Consider the following 19066-nt stretch of genomic DNA (forward strand, 5'->3'; position numbering starts at 1 on the left):
TCCTTCAAGGCTCAGGGGTCCAAGATTATCTTCTGTGTCTGTGTTAATTGGTTTCCCTTTTCTTTGTTGAAGAGGGTCTGTGCAATCCTTCTGCCTAGTCTGCCATCTTGCCCCGCCTCTGGCAACTTGATTTTTAAAAACCTTAATGTTTACCTTAATTTATTACCACCATCAGTTCTCTTAAATTATCATCATCCTAAGTTCTCTTTTCAGCTTATAGCATGCCACTACCACTGTTACTCAGTCTTATCAATAACAATGAAAGATTCTATATTAAATTAAGTATTTATTTGGGTGAAGGGAAAGGCAATATACCAAAAAACAAACAAACAAACAAACAAAACATTCTATATTATATGGTATATCTAATTGCAAAGCAACATTGTTAAATTTTGACTGCAGTTCCTATCAAAGGTTTGTTCCTCATTCTTGCCCCTTAATGTTTATAGCCTGAATGAATAAACTCTTCTGAGACGTTGCTGTTGTTATGTGCCATCAAGTCGGACCCGACTCATAGCAACCCCTCCTTGGGTATCTGAGGTGGTATTACTACGTTAGTAGATTGCCCAACCTTTCTTTCCAGGAGTGGCTGCATTTAATACGTAGGGTGATAAGTGCCACAGTGCTAGGGAACTTGTGCAGATCAACTCTCCCTGAATCCTCCAACCCCCCAGGGAGCAAGACTTTGGTCTTAAAGGAAGAAGAGGCCTGACAAATTCCATGGATCCAAATGACTTTTCAGGGTTCCTCTAAATCAAAATTTCAGTAAATGTATTTTGTTGTCTATTATTATGCTAAATACAACAGGATGAACCAAAAGGGTTTGAGACCTTTGCAAAGAATATTTAATGCTGGGGTAAATACTGTGGCAGAAAATGGTGTATATATGTAAGACTACCAAAATATCACTCCTCTTTCTTAGAAATAGTATAACACTCTATTTTAAGGAAGTACATTTAAAATGAATGGGAAAAAAAAAATCATCTAATGGAAAACTGTAGCACCAATCATCAACCTAGTAGATTTAAACCAATCTATTAGGTTTAAACAGAATTTTACATAAGTCTATCTAATAAATGTTGCTGTCTTCTTTAGGGCAGTGGCTCCAAGCAGCAGGATGCATGTTGATGAGCCTGGATTCCTGTGTGTAGTCATTAAGCTGTGCCCCTCTAAGCACCCAAAGCTGGATAAACAATGCTGTACACAGAGAAACACAGCTATTTAAAATATACACACGTTGCGGTGACAGATAAAATATAAATATATTGAAAAGAGAGGGTTATAAAATGCTACTAACATAATCATTAAAGAAATGCTGCCAAATCAATGAATATTTAAAGTACCATTATTGTGGGGAGTCTGGAATTCTGGTAAGATTCCCATGCTCAAAAAAGTTATAAATTATTAGAGAAAAACACAAAATAGATTAATGGATATATTCAAAATGCATTCTAGATAACAGATTTAACGAAACAAAGAATACTTACAATTACATCAAATTTGGAATAAATATCTACAACTTTTCCTAAAAATGAAAATATATGTTAGAAAAATATCTTAGAAACAAAAAACAATTAATTTAAAATCAATCTTAAAAAGAAATCAAACCCATTGTCATCAGTTCTGACTCACAGCTACCCTGTAGGACAGAGTAGATCTGCTCCACAGGGTTTCCAAGATGGTAAATCTTTACGGAAGCAGACTGTCACATCTTTCTCCCATGGAGTAGTTGGTGGGTTCAAGCTGCCAACCTTTCAGTTAGCAGCCAAGCACTTAACGACTATGCCACAGGGCTCATTATAATCAGGTATTAAAATAATCAGGGATTAAATACTAATAAATAAAATTAACGTGTCTATTTTTAATTGGACACGAAATTATATCTTAACAAAAAATAAGAAAATAAGCCAGTTTAAAATCCTTATTACCTTGTGTACTTCTTGGTGCTGAATTTACCCACTCGATATAAATTTTCACTTTTCCCACTTATCTGATATGCTAGGTCATTTACAAATTTTACCCCAGTAAGATAAGCAGTTGTTTCTGTTTAACTGGTATGGCCAAACACACAAACCTGACTCATCCACAACAGGCAAAGCTGATATTCGTCTTTCTACAAATATGTTCAAGGCTTTAATGATAGGAGTGTCTGGATATATAAAGGCAATGTTGTGGTATGTTCCTATTCCAAGCTCATCCAGGTTCTGCTTCATGAAGGCAGGCTTTGGCATATCAGACATCTAAACAGGAAGATAAACGCAAATGTTCTAGAACCAAAATATACCTTTTTAATGTTCAAATGTCCACATTTGAGTGAAAAATTATGTATAAGCAAATTAAAGTTAGTCTTCTCTAACAGTCTACCTGGTTGTTTGAATTAATGTGAAGAAACTGACATATTAAGAACTGTATTTTTTGTTCAAACCAGCTCATATACCTTTACTTGATATTTAATAAAATATTGAACAGCACTAAAATGTTAACTTTTTTTCCTTCTCCTCTTTATCTACTAAAAAGTGGATAGAAGAAGAGAATAGGCCTATTCAGGAAATTAACACCTGACAGCCATCAAGAATTCTTTCTTCTAATGTTTATACATTGGAGGACATTTTCTTTGTTGGTTACCAGGGGTGGGAGGGAAGGGGAGGGAATGCTGTTAGATAGATAGAGATAAATAGTGATTTGGGTGAAGAGAAGGGCAATGTACCAAATGTGAGTGACCAATATGGCAGCATTGAGGATGAGAAAGACAGAGAGAGTTACATGGGCAGTACAAACAACAAATATGAACCCCTTTGTAAATACAATACTGAGTTGTTAATGAAAGCAAATATGGGTATAGGGACGGATAGATGGGTGAACAAGCTAAACAATTATGTATGTCTAAATGGAGAGTGTATCCAAGATCATATACAGGGTTGGCAGAAAATGGGCCTCGAAGAGTATGAAGGGATGGACACTGGGAGGAGGTAACTATGGGGAGGAAGTGGGAGGGGAGCTGCTGCATTGTAAATTTTGGTCAATGACATGAGACAAAGTATATGTGAACTGCTGTATGAAAAGTGAATTTACTCTGTAAATCTTCACCCAAATCCTAATAAAAAAAAAAAAAAAAAGAGAGAAAAAAAAAAAAAAAAGAATTCTTTCTTCTTAATTATGTACATTACATCCTGATCCTGCTATTAGCTTTAAGTGGTATGTACTGAGAATCCATACATTTCCAAACCTACTATTTAGGCACGTGCCGATGGCTGCGCTGAGCCCAAGTGAACTAGTCCTCAAATATCCCACCTCTATGTCCTAACACACCTTTGAAGGACTGTAATTTTTGTCTACTAGGAACAAACAACAAGCCAGCTGAACAGAATTAGAAGAATCTTTAAAAATTAACTTTTCCTTTCATGGGCTGTTTTAAAGGAGGAGGGAGAAGTCAGAAGAGAAAAGTCTAGGATCACATTTGACTATAGCAAAATAAGGTCTATGGTTTCAAAAATCCACCTTTTATAAAGGGTACAGTTGATTCCATCCTCCTGGTGTACCTTATAATTATCAGGAAAAGATGAACAATTAGAAGAAACAAAATGTTCAAGTCAAAGAGTTCATCAATATTCAAAGCATGAGAATCCTAGAAATTTAGAGAAAAAAAAAAAAAAAAAAGAAAAAAAGAAAGACCTATTAGGTCATCTAGTCCATCTCAATACAGGATAATTCCCTGTTCTTTACTATATGCTTAGGCTGATCTTCAAATGTCCTGATGGGTAGTGCTAACTTTTCTCAGAAAATGATCTCATCAGTAAAAACCAGGTTCTCATATTTATTCATCAAAATTCTACATTTTAATCTGAAAATCTCTACATGAATATTTTAGTGTATTAGAATATTTGGAATGTGCTAATTACCATGTTGGCCCAAATCTAAGGTAGTACTAGACAGAGGCAACCTGTTCTATTTTTATACAAGAGAAAAATCTAAAGTACGTACGCTAAAGGACTATCTGAAATGTCCACTTGCTTCTTTTATCACAGCATAGCAGTAAGAACAATGCAGGCTTTAAGGCTTTGACCTCTTGGGTTTGAAGTTGATCGCTAAGCAGCTGTGTGACTTTGGGCCCCATTCTTAAGCCTCCTGGTTCAGATGCTACATGTGCACAATGGAAGTAAAAATGTCTCCCCCTCACTGTCTGCTGGCGGAGAGTACCACAAGGTTAGGAGTGGCTGCTGGGTCAGAGTGTACAGTTCAGATGCTGCTCTACCATGATCAGCCACCAGTCTAGGAAAATACCTGAACCTCTTTTAGTTTCATCACCTACCAAATGGTATTAATAAAGACACCTATTTGATAGGACAGTAGGTGAGGACTAGATGTGTCATGTAAAGTGCTCAGGCCAGCACATAAAGTAAATTTTAAATCAATTAAAATTAAAAGAACTAAAAGGCCAGGCATGTGGTGAACTCTAAATACACTGTGTTCCCCCACTCCGTTCCCATTAAACCTAACTGCTTGAGCCACAGCACTTGTCATAGCCCACACTTGCCCAGGACAGAAGAGGGTAGGTAGGATGAATGACACTGATACCACCACCTCTCCCCAAAGCTTCTTCCCTAGGTAGTCTCTTTATTAAGCTCCACACTTTTTTGTAACTCATTCTTCTCCTTCCTAACTTCTTTCTTAGCATTGATTTAAACATGAAAACCATTACCACACAGTTACCCTATTAAATTACAGGACTGGTTTGATGGATCAACATTTCTCTCAGTCACTAGCTCTCTGTGGGCTGTGAGGCAGAAGCAGCCCTTTAAGAAGCATTCTGGAAGAGGAGCTTTGGCCACTCTAATCACAGAGTGCTGTCTTAACTTTCTTCTCTGAGGCTGTAGAGAAGGAAATGGGAACATTAATTTAAGGTAGATTTTTAATGTCTAGTCAATTCTTTGAAAAGACTGTTCAAATGATCTCCTTGTGCCATTAATGAGGCTTCTTACTGGTTCTATTTGACTAATGTTTTATAACCTCAAATTTAGCGATGTAATTAAAAAGAAAAAATACAAGCTCTCTTGTGAAACTCCTTGTTCATTCTCAGCTTCCTTTAATACTGCCAATCAAAGAGGTTCTTAGTGCTGCTTGCTTAGGAAAAATAATTTCATTTCAAAAGCATTTGAGAAAACCTATAGATAACATAGCCTGATTTGGACCAACATGGTACTTATTCTATTGCCAAAGTTTTATTTGCTTTGGATTTTGCTATCACTGCTGCAGTTAACAGTAAGATACTAAGATAATCTTGGGGGCAGTATTTTTGAACACGTTTGTAAAAACTACAATACCAATAAAGCATTATAAGGTTTTTTGTTTTTTGTTTTGCTATATGTATTGGTTCAATTTATCTTATATAGCAGTCCGTGAATTAAACTGACCTGCAATCTGCTTTATTTCTATTTTAGGTGATAAAATATTCTAATTTAAATAGAGAATTCCAAGTGTTTTTAAATTTCGATACTTGCACTGAAAGGTGATTACTCTTTAATTGGAATCAACTTTGAGAATGTATAATTCAAACAGTAAAGTGAGAAATTAAAGTTTAGAAATGGAGACCTCAAACAATTTCTTCTACTGGAGGATAAACCAAACCAAAACCAAACTCACTGCCATCGAGTCGATTCTGATTCATAGCGACCCTCTCTGGGTTTCCCAGGCGGTAAATCTTTACGGAAGTAGATTGCCCTGTCTTCCTTCCGCAGAATGTCTGGTGGGTTTGAACTGCCAACCTTCTGGTTAGCAGTTCAATGCCATAGGCACCACGCCACCAGAGCTCTCTACTGAGTTAGGTAACAGAAGCCAATTTACTTGAAGTAAATTAGTTAAAGCAAATGCAACTAAGTCTTTAGAAACATTAAAAAGTACTTACAAAAAGCTGGAGAAACTTGAGGATTCTTTTGTGGGTAAGTATATAAAGTGCATTCCCACTGATAGGGTCAATAACTGGCAATCTGTGGATTTTATTTTTGATCAACGAGTATACAGCATCGAAGAGGCTGTGGGAAAAGCCATTAAAGTTGTTAGGAGGCTTTAAAGAAAATCCAGATAACATTTGGACCACCCCTGTTTTGAAAGCATTTTTAGTGTTTTTATACTACAATAATAAAAGGTTGAGAAGCTAAAATCAGTGTGTTGGAATTTTAAAATTGGAAATTTCAGCAAATTTTTTATTTGTACAATCTATGTTAATAAATCTCAAACAAAAGTGTGCTACAAACCTCTAGCAGAGTAGATTTTTAATGGCAGGTTTAATGATTTGATTTGAAAAATGGCAGAACCTAAACTGTGAGGAAAGCTAACAGAATAGCCGCAGTGGCAGGCTCACTGGGTAGAGGGCCAATGATCCTGTGGGGAACTCTGTGAGAACCCCACTCGTGGGTCTGCAGCATTGGCACTTCTGTTCTATTCGGGGTCTCACCTATGTTGCTAAGAATGTTCACTGGGTTTATTTTTTTTTTTATGATTTGGAAATAAAAAAATAATAAAAATTTTACTTTTCTATAGAGTGGTCTAGAATTTAGAAAACCATTTTACACAAATGTGAAAATGTGTTGAGAGCCATTCTAGAAGGCTTGAATCAGAAAGCATTGGCTAGAAAACTACAGACAGTGGCTCATTCTTGTGACAGCCTCTGAATCAATGTTTAATATATTTTGATTAAAAAAAATTATGATAAAATATATATATATAAAAGTCACCATTTCAACTATTTTAAGTGTATACTTCAGTGACATATTAATTAGATTCACAATGTTGGGCAACTATCACCATTATCTATTTCCAAAACTTTTTCAACACCCTAAACAGAAACTCCGTACCCATGAAGCAGTAACTCCCCTGTCCAACTCCCCTCCAGTCCCTGGTAACTGCATCTACTTTTTACTTCCATGAATTTGCCTATTTGTGATATTTCATGAAAGTGGAAGGACACAGTATTTGTCCTTTGTGTCTTACTTATTTGACTCAGCATAATATTTTCAAGGTTCATTCATGTCATAGCATGTTTCAGAATTTCATTTCTCTTCATGGTTGAATAATATTCCACTACATGTATGCATCACATTTTGTTTATCTGTTCATCTCTTATTGGACATTTAGGTTGTTTCTACTTTTTGGTTATTGTGAATAGTGCCACCACAACCACTGGTGTGCAAGTATCTTATATATTGATTTTTAAACTTTAATGTGTATCAGAATCACTGAGGGAGTTGTTTAAAAGTGTATTCCTGGGTACTGCTCTCCAGAGATTGATTTTATAGGTTGAGGGTAAAGCCCAGGAATCTGAAATTTTAACAAGTTCCCTGGACAGATTCTGCCTGAGGCAATCTGTACTTTCAAAACTGCTTATTAAGACCCTTTTCCTCAGTGAATTTACTCTGTAAATCTTCACCCAAATCAAAATAAAATTAAAAAAAAAAAAAGACCCTTTTCCTCGTCTACTATCAACTGCTAAATGAATTCAATTTAGCGGTTGGAATTACGGGAGCTGGTCCCTATCTAGATTGAAAAACATGTTCTACTTTCTGCCTGTCTACCTATTATGGTAACATAAATCTGAATGAATAAATGTTTTCAAAGAAGAAAAATTACAAGTTTACCTTGCATCGGGAGATATATTCACTAAAGGCTTAAATGTTTCTTGTAAATAAAGTTCTGTATTTATAGAAAGAAAATATGCAGTTAGTAACATATCTGTTGTTTGTAGTTATTAAATACAATACTCTTCAATTGATAGGTAATAATTAGGATTAAAAATTCAAATCAAAGAAATTTAATTTACCCAAAACTAATGTGTTGATTATTTAAAAAAAAAAAAACAAAACCCCACAAAACAACAAAACCAAACCCACTGCTATGGAGTCAATTCTAACTCATAGTGACCCCCAACTGGGTTTCTAAGGTGGTAAATCTTTACAGAAGTAGATTGCCCAGTCTTCCTGCAAAATGGCTGGTAGGTCTGAAGCACCAACCTTCTGGCTAACAGTCAAAATGCCTTAGACATTGTGCCACCAGAGCGCCTAGGGTTAATTATAGTTATGACTATTTGAAAAACTTCCAAACTGTTTCCAGATGCTGCCTTTGTGAAAAAATGTAAATAGTTAAAAAAAAAAATTATTAAATAAATGTTTAGAAAAAAAATTAGGACATTTGGTAAAAGAGTGATACAAGCAGAGGTCACCAGAATGCTAATGGATATTCCAATTTTACAACCCGTTACAAAGGTTGCTTACAATAGCAGGCAGATTATGGGAAGTATAAAGCTTAACTCCTTGGTTTCAAATTCAAAATTTCCCTTAGTTGGTCCCTGAATTCCTACCCAAAGGCTTTGAAGGGTGTTCTCACTAAGAAAGACCAATTTATCATGAAGTTAGACTTGAAAAAATGGTTCCATTTCAGAAAAGGGTTTTGTGATTATAAACAGTGGATTTCAATGCTACAAATAATAGAAACTTTTCAAGTTCTTAAAGTTCTTTTCATGTTATTTGATCTAAATCATCTAGTTTAAGTTCACTTGTTCTATGTTTCTCCATATTTTGTAAAGACATAGTTATTAAAATATAAATAAGGGTAGATCCTTTCTTTTGTTAAAGTTAGGCATTCCTTTGGTGCATTTTCTATATAGAGGCACATTTTTTAGGGTAACATTGCTTGACTGGAGGCTCCATTGTAGGCACTGAGTGGGCACTGGTCAGCTCACTCATCTTTATACTCTCAGCCCCAGAATAGGGCCTTGCACATGACAGGTGTTTATAAATGTCTGTTAAATAGAATAGATAGTAATTACAGTGCTGGGAGCTCTGGTGGTGCAGTGCCTAAGACATTTGAGTGCTAACCATAAGACTGGAGGTTCAAACCCACCAGCCACTCCTCAGAAGGATAATTGGGCAATCTACTTCCACAGAGATACTGCCTCGGAAACCTAAGGAGGGGTCAACTATGAGTTGGAAACAACTCAACAGTAGTTGAGTTTGGCTTGTTTTTTGCTTATGGCATACTATGAAAAATAAAATAGAAATAAACAGAATGATGGTTTTAATGAATACAGTTTACTACCAGGCGGAGAGAAATGGATCCAATGTATTAAGGTATATTTTACACATCAAGTGTATATATGTTTTCCTGCTGCTAGTATATACTGATGAGTAGATATTGAAGATCCAACAATACTTACCCCTCCATGTTTCAATCTTATGTTCCTCTAATTCATAAATCTGTACCTGTAAATAAGGGAAATTATTATTTACAAATGTTAACATATACAATAAGAAAAAAAGGAAATTACTCTTTTATTTCAAAACTATTACCGGGTCCAATAATTCAGCAGATGGAATCAATCCAAATGGTAATTCAGAAACCAGTATTTCTGAATAATGAATACTAGTAATATAAATGAGAAACATGTAAAATGCTTTGTATTTCTTTGAAGTTTCATGTTTTATAAACTTAAAATATAGTAGTATAATACTATCTTCTCAGTAACTTATTTGGAAAATTTCTTATACATTTAAGTTTTAAAGCACATATACACAGACACATTCAGTCCTTTTTTGAGGATGCAAAAGATTTTTAGCATCTCTAATCTAAAAAAGGCAATTGGCTAACTCATGTGGTAAAACTGGGTCCAAAGATCAGTTTATGCTGGGACATTGTCATCAAGTGGTTACCAAAGCAGAGTGGGTACAATGCTGTAAAATAAAGCAGCATGGAGTGATACAAAATAACTCTGCAAACCCTCCTATCTGTTCTAAATCCCAACTGTAGCTTTACCACTTCCTTCTTAGTTACTATTCTTGGGCAAATTATTTACCTTCTTTGGATCTTTTTTTCTACTGTACAATGGAATAAAAACACCCTCCTGATGAGCTTCTGTGACAATTACATGAGACAAAGTTCCTAGCAGGAAGCAGGTATTCAATGAACTTGAGTTCTCTATTCTATTTCTTCTGGCCCTTCCTAACCCTCAGCTCGGCTCTAGGCTCTCAGCATTATATGGGACTTATAGGGCACCTAAGATAAGAAAACCTGGTCTCTTCTTGAACCTTAAAAGTCAGGTGATTGGCATCCTGAAGACAGTTTTATATGAAAATTTCACTGAACAGTAGAAGAAAGCTTTATCGTAAGGTCATACTCTAAAAGAAAGATTTTCCTCAAAGCAGGATTTCAGCCAGGATCAGCATGATAGGTGGGATTTAGATAAACAAGGAAGGAAAACTTAAGGGCATGGATGAAAGGAAAAATATCTCACATTCACTGGAAAAAAAAGAGAGAGAGAGAGACAGTTGCTGTAGAGTCTGTTCTGACTCCTGGAGACCTACTCCTGGAGACCTTATGTGTGTCAGAATACAACTATACTCCACAGAGTTTCAATGGCTATAATCTTTATGGGAGTAGATTACCAGGCCTTTATTCTGAGGCACCTCTGGGTAGACTCAAACTTCCAACTCTGCAGTTAGTAGCTGAGTGTATTAACCATTGTACCACCCAGGGACTTCCAGAAAATCCTAATAAAGCTACAAAAAAGCAACCAGAATTAATAAGTGAATTTTGCAAGCCAACAGTCAATATATAAAAATTTTATTTTTATATATTAATGATGAATACTAAACGCAAAACGCAACCACTGGCTTGGAATTGGATCTGACTCATAGCAACCCCTCCTTGGGTTTCCCAGGTGGTTTCACTACGGAAGTAGATTGCCCAACTTTCCCTCCGAGGAGTGGCTGGTGGGTTTGAACTGCTAGCCTTCTGGTTAGCAGTCAAGTGCCTTAGGCACTACACCACCAGAGCTCCTAACGATGAATGATGAATACTAGAAAAAGAAAATAAAACACAGCTTTTACAATAGCATTTTTTCTGTTCATAATTAGAAAATGAGTTGAAATATGGAGAAAAGTACTTGTTTCTTCAAGTATTAAAAACTTTAGGCTGCAAATTTAGACATCATTTCTTTCAACAGTTTTGATTCAATTACCTATTGCTGAGATTTGTTAAACGCAGCTTGATTGCATTTTATAAAAATTAATTCATTTAATAATCACATTTGTGCTGATTTTGCTAGTCCAAAAATAGAGTTATGACCATTTTAAGAAAATCTAATATTTATTTGCACTGGTAATATTTAACAAATCAGGTATGTTATTTGAAATAAATAGAGAATACTTAGAGAATTTTTGGTAAAAATTCCATCTAAGAGTATTCTTACAAAGAAACGTATTTTCCCATTTTATGTAGGAACTAAATTGTTGGACACTACTGACCATTACATGGGAGCTCTGGTGGCGTAGTGCCTAAGGCATTTGACTGCTAACCAGAAGGCTGTCGGTTCAAACCCACCAGCCACTCCTCAGAAGGAAGGTTGAGGAATCTACTTCTGTAGTGATACTGCCTCAGAAACCCAAGGAGGGGTTGCTATGAGTTGGATCTGACTCGATGGCAGTGAGTTCGGTTTTTTTTTTGGTTTACTGACCATTTCACATATAAATAGTATTAACTGGATTGACATTTACCCTTTAGATACCCAAAATAGTAATAGTTCAAGAAGCAAAGTAAAGTATATCATTCCACCAGTCCTTTCTCCTTCTCTCCAAACAAAACAAGCATTAAAAGACAGAAGTGGCTTTCAAACTATGTTCTTATAGAACAAGAAAAGTCTCAGCTGGACAGGAAATTCTGCCACTAAAATTAGTCAGTTGACTAATTGACAGAAAAATGTCACAAAGTCAATTTCTTCAATTTTAATTAAGTTTTACTTCTTTTAAAGCTCAAAATACATATCGTTTGTGTTATATAATTGCTGGGGAATTGCATTCAACTATATTTATATCAACAGGCCTTTATAGACAATCCTATGGCAATCTAATCTCAAGAATGAGGTCATTACAAAAGTTAGTCACTGGGAGAAGAGGTTGGTGGGAGGGAAGGCCCCATTCACTCACAGATCTGAAGCCAATTCTCAACATTATAGCATGCTCACACAATGCCCTTATAGATCAATTATCACCATTTTAGTGAAACTAATAGAATATCTAGGTAATAAATAAGCATGTAGGTTTTAACTAACCCAAGTAGTTCCTTTTGTTTTTCCTGAGACTACCTTCTTCAAGCTTCAAATGTGAATGATTTGGGGCAAAGCTAGCTGTTTACTAGGATTAGAAGTTTTATATGACAGTTCCTTGCATGTTACATATATTTGAAAAATCCATACTATGACCACTCCGGTACCAAAAAAGGAAGGAAAAAATTCCACAAGAATATTAAATGCCCACACCCCTTTACAGAGACATGGGCACATATAGCTCCAATTACTGACAGAAGGACTGTTGGCACTCACCATGGGTGATTTGTAGTATCTATGGAGTATGTTTATGAAATCTGTAATCGTTAGCATTCCTGGAACAAAGAATTGTATGTTAGCAATAGAACTAAGAAAACTTGAAAGAAAAATCTCAAATGTCAACAGAACCTGGAACATTTAGAAAAGCTTTTAAAATAAAATATGCAGTTTAATAATTTTTTTAAAGTATTAATCTGTTAATTATCTATACAAAATTAGAAATGAAAATTTGGATGAAATTAAATCTGAAAGAAAGTACAATTGAATTAATCATAGTATTTGGCAAATCTGTAAGAGAAAACTTACTGATATTAAATAATCATAACAGAGTTGTACCTACAGGTACATTATTTAAAATACTTTAAAATAAGAAAGTATTGAGTAAGCTTTAGAAACATGACACTCTGTAAGTGAAAAGATTGTTTCCTGGGAAGCATTCCAAAATGATTTTGAAAGAAGACTTTTTTTTTTTCCCAAAAGTCACCATTTACTGAGTGCATACTAACTGCAAGACTCTAGGACCACAAAGATGAAAGAGAGATGAACATTTTCCCTGAGGAAATTATAACCTTGAATGAGAGGCAGACATAAACAGATCATCTCAAAATATTGTGCTAAGAGAGACTATATCCATTGTCTGCTATGATTTCTAAGATGAGAAATTATGACGTTTAAATAGTTTTAAGTTGCACATTTTTAATTGTGTGACAATGATTTAACAGTACAACAAAGATACCAATCATTTTTATACTATTTCCATTTGCCCTATCCAAAAGGTGTGTGTTAAAGAGATGAGAAATGATGTGTATACAACATTCTGGACCGACACCTTGATCCCAGGGGACTAACTGATGTGTGACCACAATGTAGATTTTGTTCACTGAACTCATAGGAACTAGCAAAGGCACTAAACCAAAAAGTTGCTAAATTAAAAGAAATCCAATAAAAGTACACCAGAGTTTGGAATTTATTAGCAGACCCATCTTACCCAGTATATCAAAGCAAAAATGTTCTATATGGGAGAACAGAAGGGCAGTGTATGCACAAGGAGACAGCTCAGGGGGCAGGAGTGCATGGAGGGAAGGGCACAGGGAAGAGGCAACTATGGGGAAGAAGTGGGAGGGGAGCTGCTGCATTGTGGTAAATTGTAGTCAATGTCATGAGACAAAGTGTATGTGAGCTGCTGTACGGAAAGTGAATTTGCTCTGTAAACTTTCACCCAAATCACAATAAAAATTAAAAAAAAAATGTTCGCTAATTTGGTAACATATTTACTCATTTGAATTTCCAATCACCACCTACTAAAATACCTTGGAGGCCTTCTGCTTTTAAAGTTCCCCTTAGAATTTTTTCCAGGCCCACACTGCTTACCTACAAAACTTTGTTTTTTACTCTCCCACAGTGGCGCTGCTCGAACACCATTGGCTACCAAGGCAAAGAAGGCCTTTTTAACCTGAAGATATAGACAAGGAGACAGAATATATTTTTAAAGCAGACATATGAGGAAGAAAAATACCTTCAACTAAAATATGTGATCTAGTCTTATCAACTATTTTCAAGTTTTGTAGGTTTGAAACAACAGAAATATTGAGTATATTAACATTTGGACAAATCCTTTTGTATAATACCCATAGGCATGCAGGGGATGGAGATTATTTTTCAAAACGTAAACAATATAATTAACATCAAAATGATTTTTTCTTATTGTTTCTAAAGACTTTTGTGTATATATATATTATTTGATTAAAACCATATAAAAGAATTCATTTTCAGTGTCTAATTTCTCCTAAGTGTGGTTATTAATTCATTTGAAAACACTACTGTTACATCAATTTACTTGAAATATAAATTTGTTTTTAATATGTTCAATCATAAAACAAATAAATATAATTTCTCAGTTTCCTGAAGAGAAAGAAGAGTACAGAAAGATGCAACATACTTGTATTTCTCAATCTTTTAGAGACAAACATTCACTGTGCACTTATTATGTGTCATGTACTGTTCAGAGTATGCACACACATTACCTCATTTAACACCTGAAACAAATATCCTTTGTAATAGCAAACCAACTGAAGGAGGTAGCACACTTGATGATTTAGTAATAGCCAAAAGCTCAACGCTTAAAATGATCCTCTAAATACAGACAGCAAAAAAGCATTTAGAAAATTTTCCAACCTTAAAAAGTAACCAAAGAAATGCAAATTAAACTTAAATTATCATGTACAGCTGCTAAATTAGCCAATATTTAAAAATTTTAACTCCTAAAGCAAGTGCTCTGGTATGTGCTTTAGGAGCTCTGGTAGCATAGTGCCTAGAGCACTTGACTGCTAACCAGAAGGCTGGCAGTTCAAACCCACCAGCCACTCCTCGGAAGGAAGGTTGGGCAATCTACTTCTGTGGTGATAACGCCTCAGAAACCCAAGAAGGGGTCGCTATGAGTCGGGTCCGACTCGACAGCACATAACAACAACAACAAAGCACGTGCTATTACTAAACCATTGGCGGCACCTTAATTACTGATTAAAAAAAATTTGTTTTTTGAAAGAAAGGCTCTATCAAGAATCACTCAAATATTCATACTGTTTCTACAATAGCTTTCTTTTTCATGTTGAATTATGTATTCACACTAAATTCTTCCAAGTAGGAAAATAAAAAATGTTTAATGTAGCATTATTTCTGATACAGAACACTGGAAAAATACCATCACCAACAAAAGAAAACATGTTAAATACTGGTACATCAATCAGATAAAAGATCAAATAGCAAAAAAACAGTATAATTATGAAGACTATATTGAAGTAAAAAAATGTTTAGGGCAGTTAAATATGAAGACAATAAAGTTACACATTATGAGAGTTTTGTTAAAATGGAAAAGACCAAAGGGAAATAAGTAAAAAGTTAAACTGCTATATTAAGCATAACAAAGTATATAACAAAGTAAGAGACCGTAACAAGTATAATTCTTTGAAATCACTTAAAAAGCCAACTGTTAAAAACCCTATGTACTACAGCTCTACTCTCATACAAACTGAGTCATGATGAGTTGAAACTGACTCATGGCAACTGGTGTTTAGGGCGTGAAATCAGACTCTATAAATGATAAATACTCCTTTATTGTGACACATTTTACCTTCAGTTAGAATTACTTATGTATATGCTTGGCTCACTTACAGAAGAATATAAGGACTACTTATAGGTAAGGAAAAACCATTAATTATTTGACATATTTATTTTAAACCACTCTAGTCCAGAGTTCTGAATGTAACAGGGGTTCTATCTTAGCTGAGTAAACTAGCAGAGGACTGGGAAGAGGAAGGATGTCAGGCAATCCAGTGACATGGAGTGAAACACTAACTTAATGGCATCCAAGGATAATGCGCCAATTTGAGTGGTCTGCTACATCTACCTGGAGGATACTTTGGAAATCCTTACTATGGTCCTATTGTAAAAAAAAAAAATATGGAGGAAAAGTCATATATGAATAAAGTTTAAAACACATTAAATATCCAATTACTTTATTTTTCTAAACTGGTTGGAGAAGGATGGATGGGAGGGAGGTCTTTCTCCCCACCCCCCTGAATTTTCATTGTGGTTTGGGTGACAGTTTACATAACAAATTCATTTTCCACACAGCAGATCACACACATTTTGTCTCATGACTGTAATTCTCCACAGTGTAACAGCACTGTTCCCACTTCCTCCTCACAGCCACCTCTTCCCTGTGTCCTTCTCTCCCATGTACTCCCACCCCCCAGAGCTGTCTCCCTGTGCAAACTTAGCCCTTCTGTTCTCCCATTACTGATAGCTCCAAGGAGTATATCTACCTGTGTAAATGTTCACCTCATATGCTTGTCTATTGTTTGGCTGGAAGCCACAGGAGTGAATTTAGTTCCAGACCTGATAGGTAACTAGGGTCATAGTCTCAGGGGTCTCACCAGGCTCTATCAGACCAGCAAATCCTTTTTTTTTTTTTTTTTAATCATTTTGAGTCTTTTCCACCTTGTTCTCCTACTCTATCCAGGATCTCTGACACTGTTCTTTTTCTGAGTGGATGACAATGTTAGCCAGGCACCACCTACTTCTTCTGGTCTCATGGTCATATAGGCTGAGGATCACATGGTCTACTAGTCCCTGGAACTAATTGTTTCCATGTGTCTTTGGTTTTCTTCATTCTTCTTTGCTCTGGATGAGGAAGACCAATTGTTGCATCTAGATGGCCTTCTGCAAGCTTTTAAGACCCCAGTCACTACTCACCAAAGTTGGATATAGAACAATGTTTTTGTGTAGTATGTTATGCCAATTCAGCTTGATGTCTCCAAGCCCACAGGTTAAATTACTTGCTCCCTCAGGGTAGCTTGCTATGGCCAAGAAGTTATCATAACTTTGTTCTATTATATATTTCTTACAGCACATACCCTGGAAGGAAGATGGGGCAATCTACTTCTGTAGTGATACTGCCTAGGAAACCCAAGGAGGGGTCGCTATGAGTTGGGTCCGACTCGACGGCATGTAACAACAACAACAACAGCAGCACATACAAATACATATGTAGAAATACCATCTACCAACCTTATATATGGTCATGGGTACACTTCCTTTTGCCTAGACAAACCTAGGAGCTCTGGTAGCATAGTGCCTAAGGCGCTTGACTGCTAACCAGGAGGCTGGCGGTTCAAACCTACCAGCCACTCCTCGGAAGGAAGGTTGGGCAATCTACTTCCGTAGTGATACTGCCTCGGAAACTCAAGAAGGGGCGCTATGAGTCAGGTCCGACTCCATGGCAAACAACAACAACAGACATACCTGATCATTCAGCCTGTCTGTCCATCTATTTACCTGTTGTTGTTTGCCATCGAGTCGGCCCCAACTCATAGCGACCCCTCCTTGAGTTTCCGAGGCAGTATCACTACGGAAGTAGGATTGCCCAACCTTCCTTCCGAGGAGTGGCTGGTGGGTTTGAACCGCCAGCCGTCTGGTTAGCAGGCAAGTGTCTTAGCCACTATGCTACCAGAGCTCCCATTTACCTGTAGGTTAATATTTCTTATCACGGCTAACACAGTACCATATATGAAAAAGGGTTTATCTTTGTTGTCTGTACCTCTTGTACCTCTCTGTCCTCCTCTTCCTCAGTGCCACTGTGGTGATCACTCACTTTTGGTACACTGCCATTCTCTTCACCTAAATCAATACTTATCTCTATCTATCTAGCAGTGGCCCCTTCCCATCCCTCCCACCCCTGGTAACCAACAATGACAGTTTCCTCCCATACATGTGACTTTTTATAATAGTGAACTAATACAACATTCATCCTTCTATGAAGGGAGGGATACTTTTAAAACCACAAATTGCTTGTTTTCTCCAAAATAACCAATTTAGCACAAACAAATAGTATTAAAACCATCAGGCTCATTCATGGCACCTAAGTGACCATAGCTATTGAAAAGCTATTCCAGAAACTTTCAAGTTTGGACATACTCAAATAGCTGAAAACAACTACACAGGGTTGAACAAAATATATAAAACACTATTTGAAGGTGCTGGAGTGCAACCAACACATGCAGGATTCAAGGAGCTACAGTTCTTTAAAGAAGAGAAACACATAGATTAGACTGAGCTTCACATTCATTCTGGCATTTTTCTGATGGCATTTTCTTAATTATCTTCATTAGGTAAATTTCAACAGAAAGTTGGAATCTATCAAAAAGAAACAAATGGACGTTCTAGAACTGAATATTATGTGAAATAAAGCACTGATAGGATGAGTTTAACATAAAACTAGACACAGGAAAAGTAAGGATAAGTGAACTTGAAGATAGATGGAAGATTTCCAAATGAAGCACAGAGAGGAAAAAGAATAGAACACCAGAACAGAGCATAAGAGACATGAGACATAATCAAAAGGTCTAACACATATGCAACCGGGGTCGCAGAAGGAAAGGAAAGAGAGAATGGGGAAGAAGCAGTGTTTGAAGAAATAGTAACTAAAAACTTTTCAAAATATGACATTAATCTCCAAATGCAAGAAACACAGCAAATCCCAGGCAGCATAAATACCAAATGACCCAGGGGCAGAGGGGATAATCTTTCAAACAAGATGGTAGCCAACTTTTTAACTATGGAAACCAAAATGCTGAAAAATAAAAGCTGCCAATCTAGCCCGTATATCCAGCAAAAACATCTTCATAAAGAAAGACAAAATAAGGAATGTTCTAAAACCAAGAAAAGTTGTGAAAATTGTCATCAGCCAACCTGCATTACAATATTAAGAGATTCTTTAGGCTGAATGACAAAGATTCTAGAACCATTAGAAGGAATGAAGAATACCAGGAAGAAAGATATGCAGGTAAATACAAATAATGAAAGAATTAATAATATCTTATGAGGTTTACAAAATATTAAGTAGTAAAATATATGACAATAACAGCATATAGGGTGATTGCAAAAATGACAAGGAGGCCACATATTCTGACCTCCTAGAACCGCACAAGAGGAAGGCAGAATCACTATCAATAGCGCAAGGCCTATTACTGCAAGGCCAGACATGCTGCCTCCCTCCAGCCCTTTCACCAACTGTTCCTCCCAAAGCACCCACCACCTCTCTCCTGGGTTTGATAATTTACTGCAGTGGCCACACAGAGCTCACAGGTTATGAGGTTTATTAGGGAAGCACCACAGGCTACAATTCAAGTTCAGGAAAAA

General features: G+C 36.2%; 1 protein-coding gene across 1 annotated transcript in view; it reads right to left on the reverse strand.

The window, feature by feature from the left end:
- Nucleotides 1-19066, reverse strand: part of PRKAG2 (protein kinase AMP-activated non-catalytic subunit gamma 2) — a 619849-nt gene that overhangs the window by 23918 nt on the left and 576865 nt on the right. Inside the window, exons 7-13 of the mRNA XM_007950134.2 lie at nucleotides 13739-13820; nucleotides 12365-12423; nucleotides 9206-9251; nucleotides 7632-7686; nucleotides 5903-6029; nucleotides 2075-2240; nucleotides 1488-1525 (exon numbers count right to left, since the gene is read on the reverse strand). Of these exons, the coding sequence (XP_007948325.1) occupies nucleotides 1488-1525; nucleotides 2075-2240; nucleotides 5903-6029; nucleotides 7632-7686; nucleotides 9206-9251; nucleotides 12365-12423; nucleotides 13739-13820 (573 nt within the window). The remainder of the gene's footprint in view (nucleotides 1-1487; nucleotides 1526-2074; nucleotides 2241-5902; nucleotides 6030-7631; nucleotides 7687-9205; nucleotides 9252-12364; nucleotides 12424-13738; nucleotides 13821-19066) is intronic.

This window comes from Orycteropus afer, unplaced genomic scaffold (genome assembly GCF_000298275.1).
Source record: "Orycteropus afer afer isolate SDZICR_OR568_19922 unplaced genomic scaffold, OryAfe1.0 scaffold00264, whole genome shotgun sequence".
NCBI lineage: Eukaryota > Metazoa > Chordata > Mammalia > Tubulidentata > Orycteropodidae > Orycteropus > Orycteropus afer.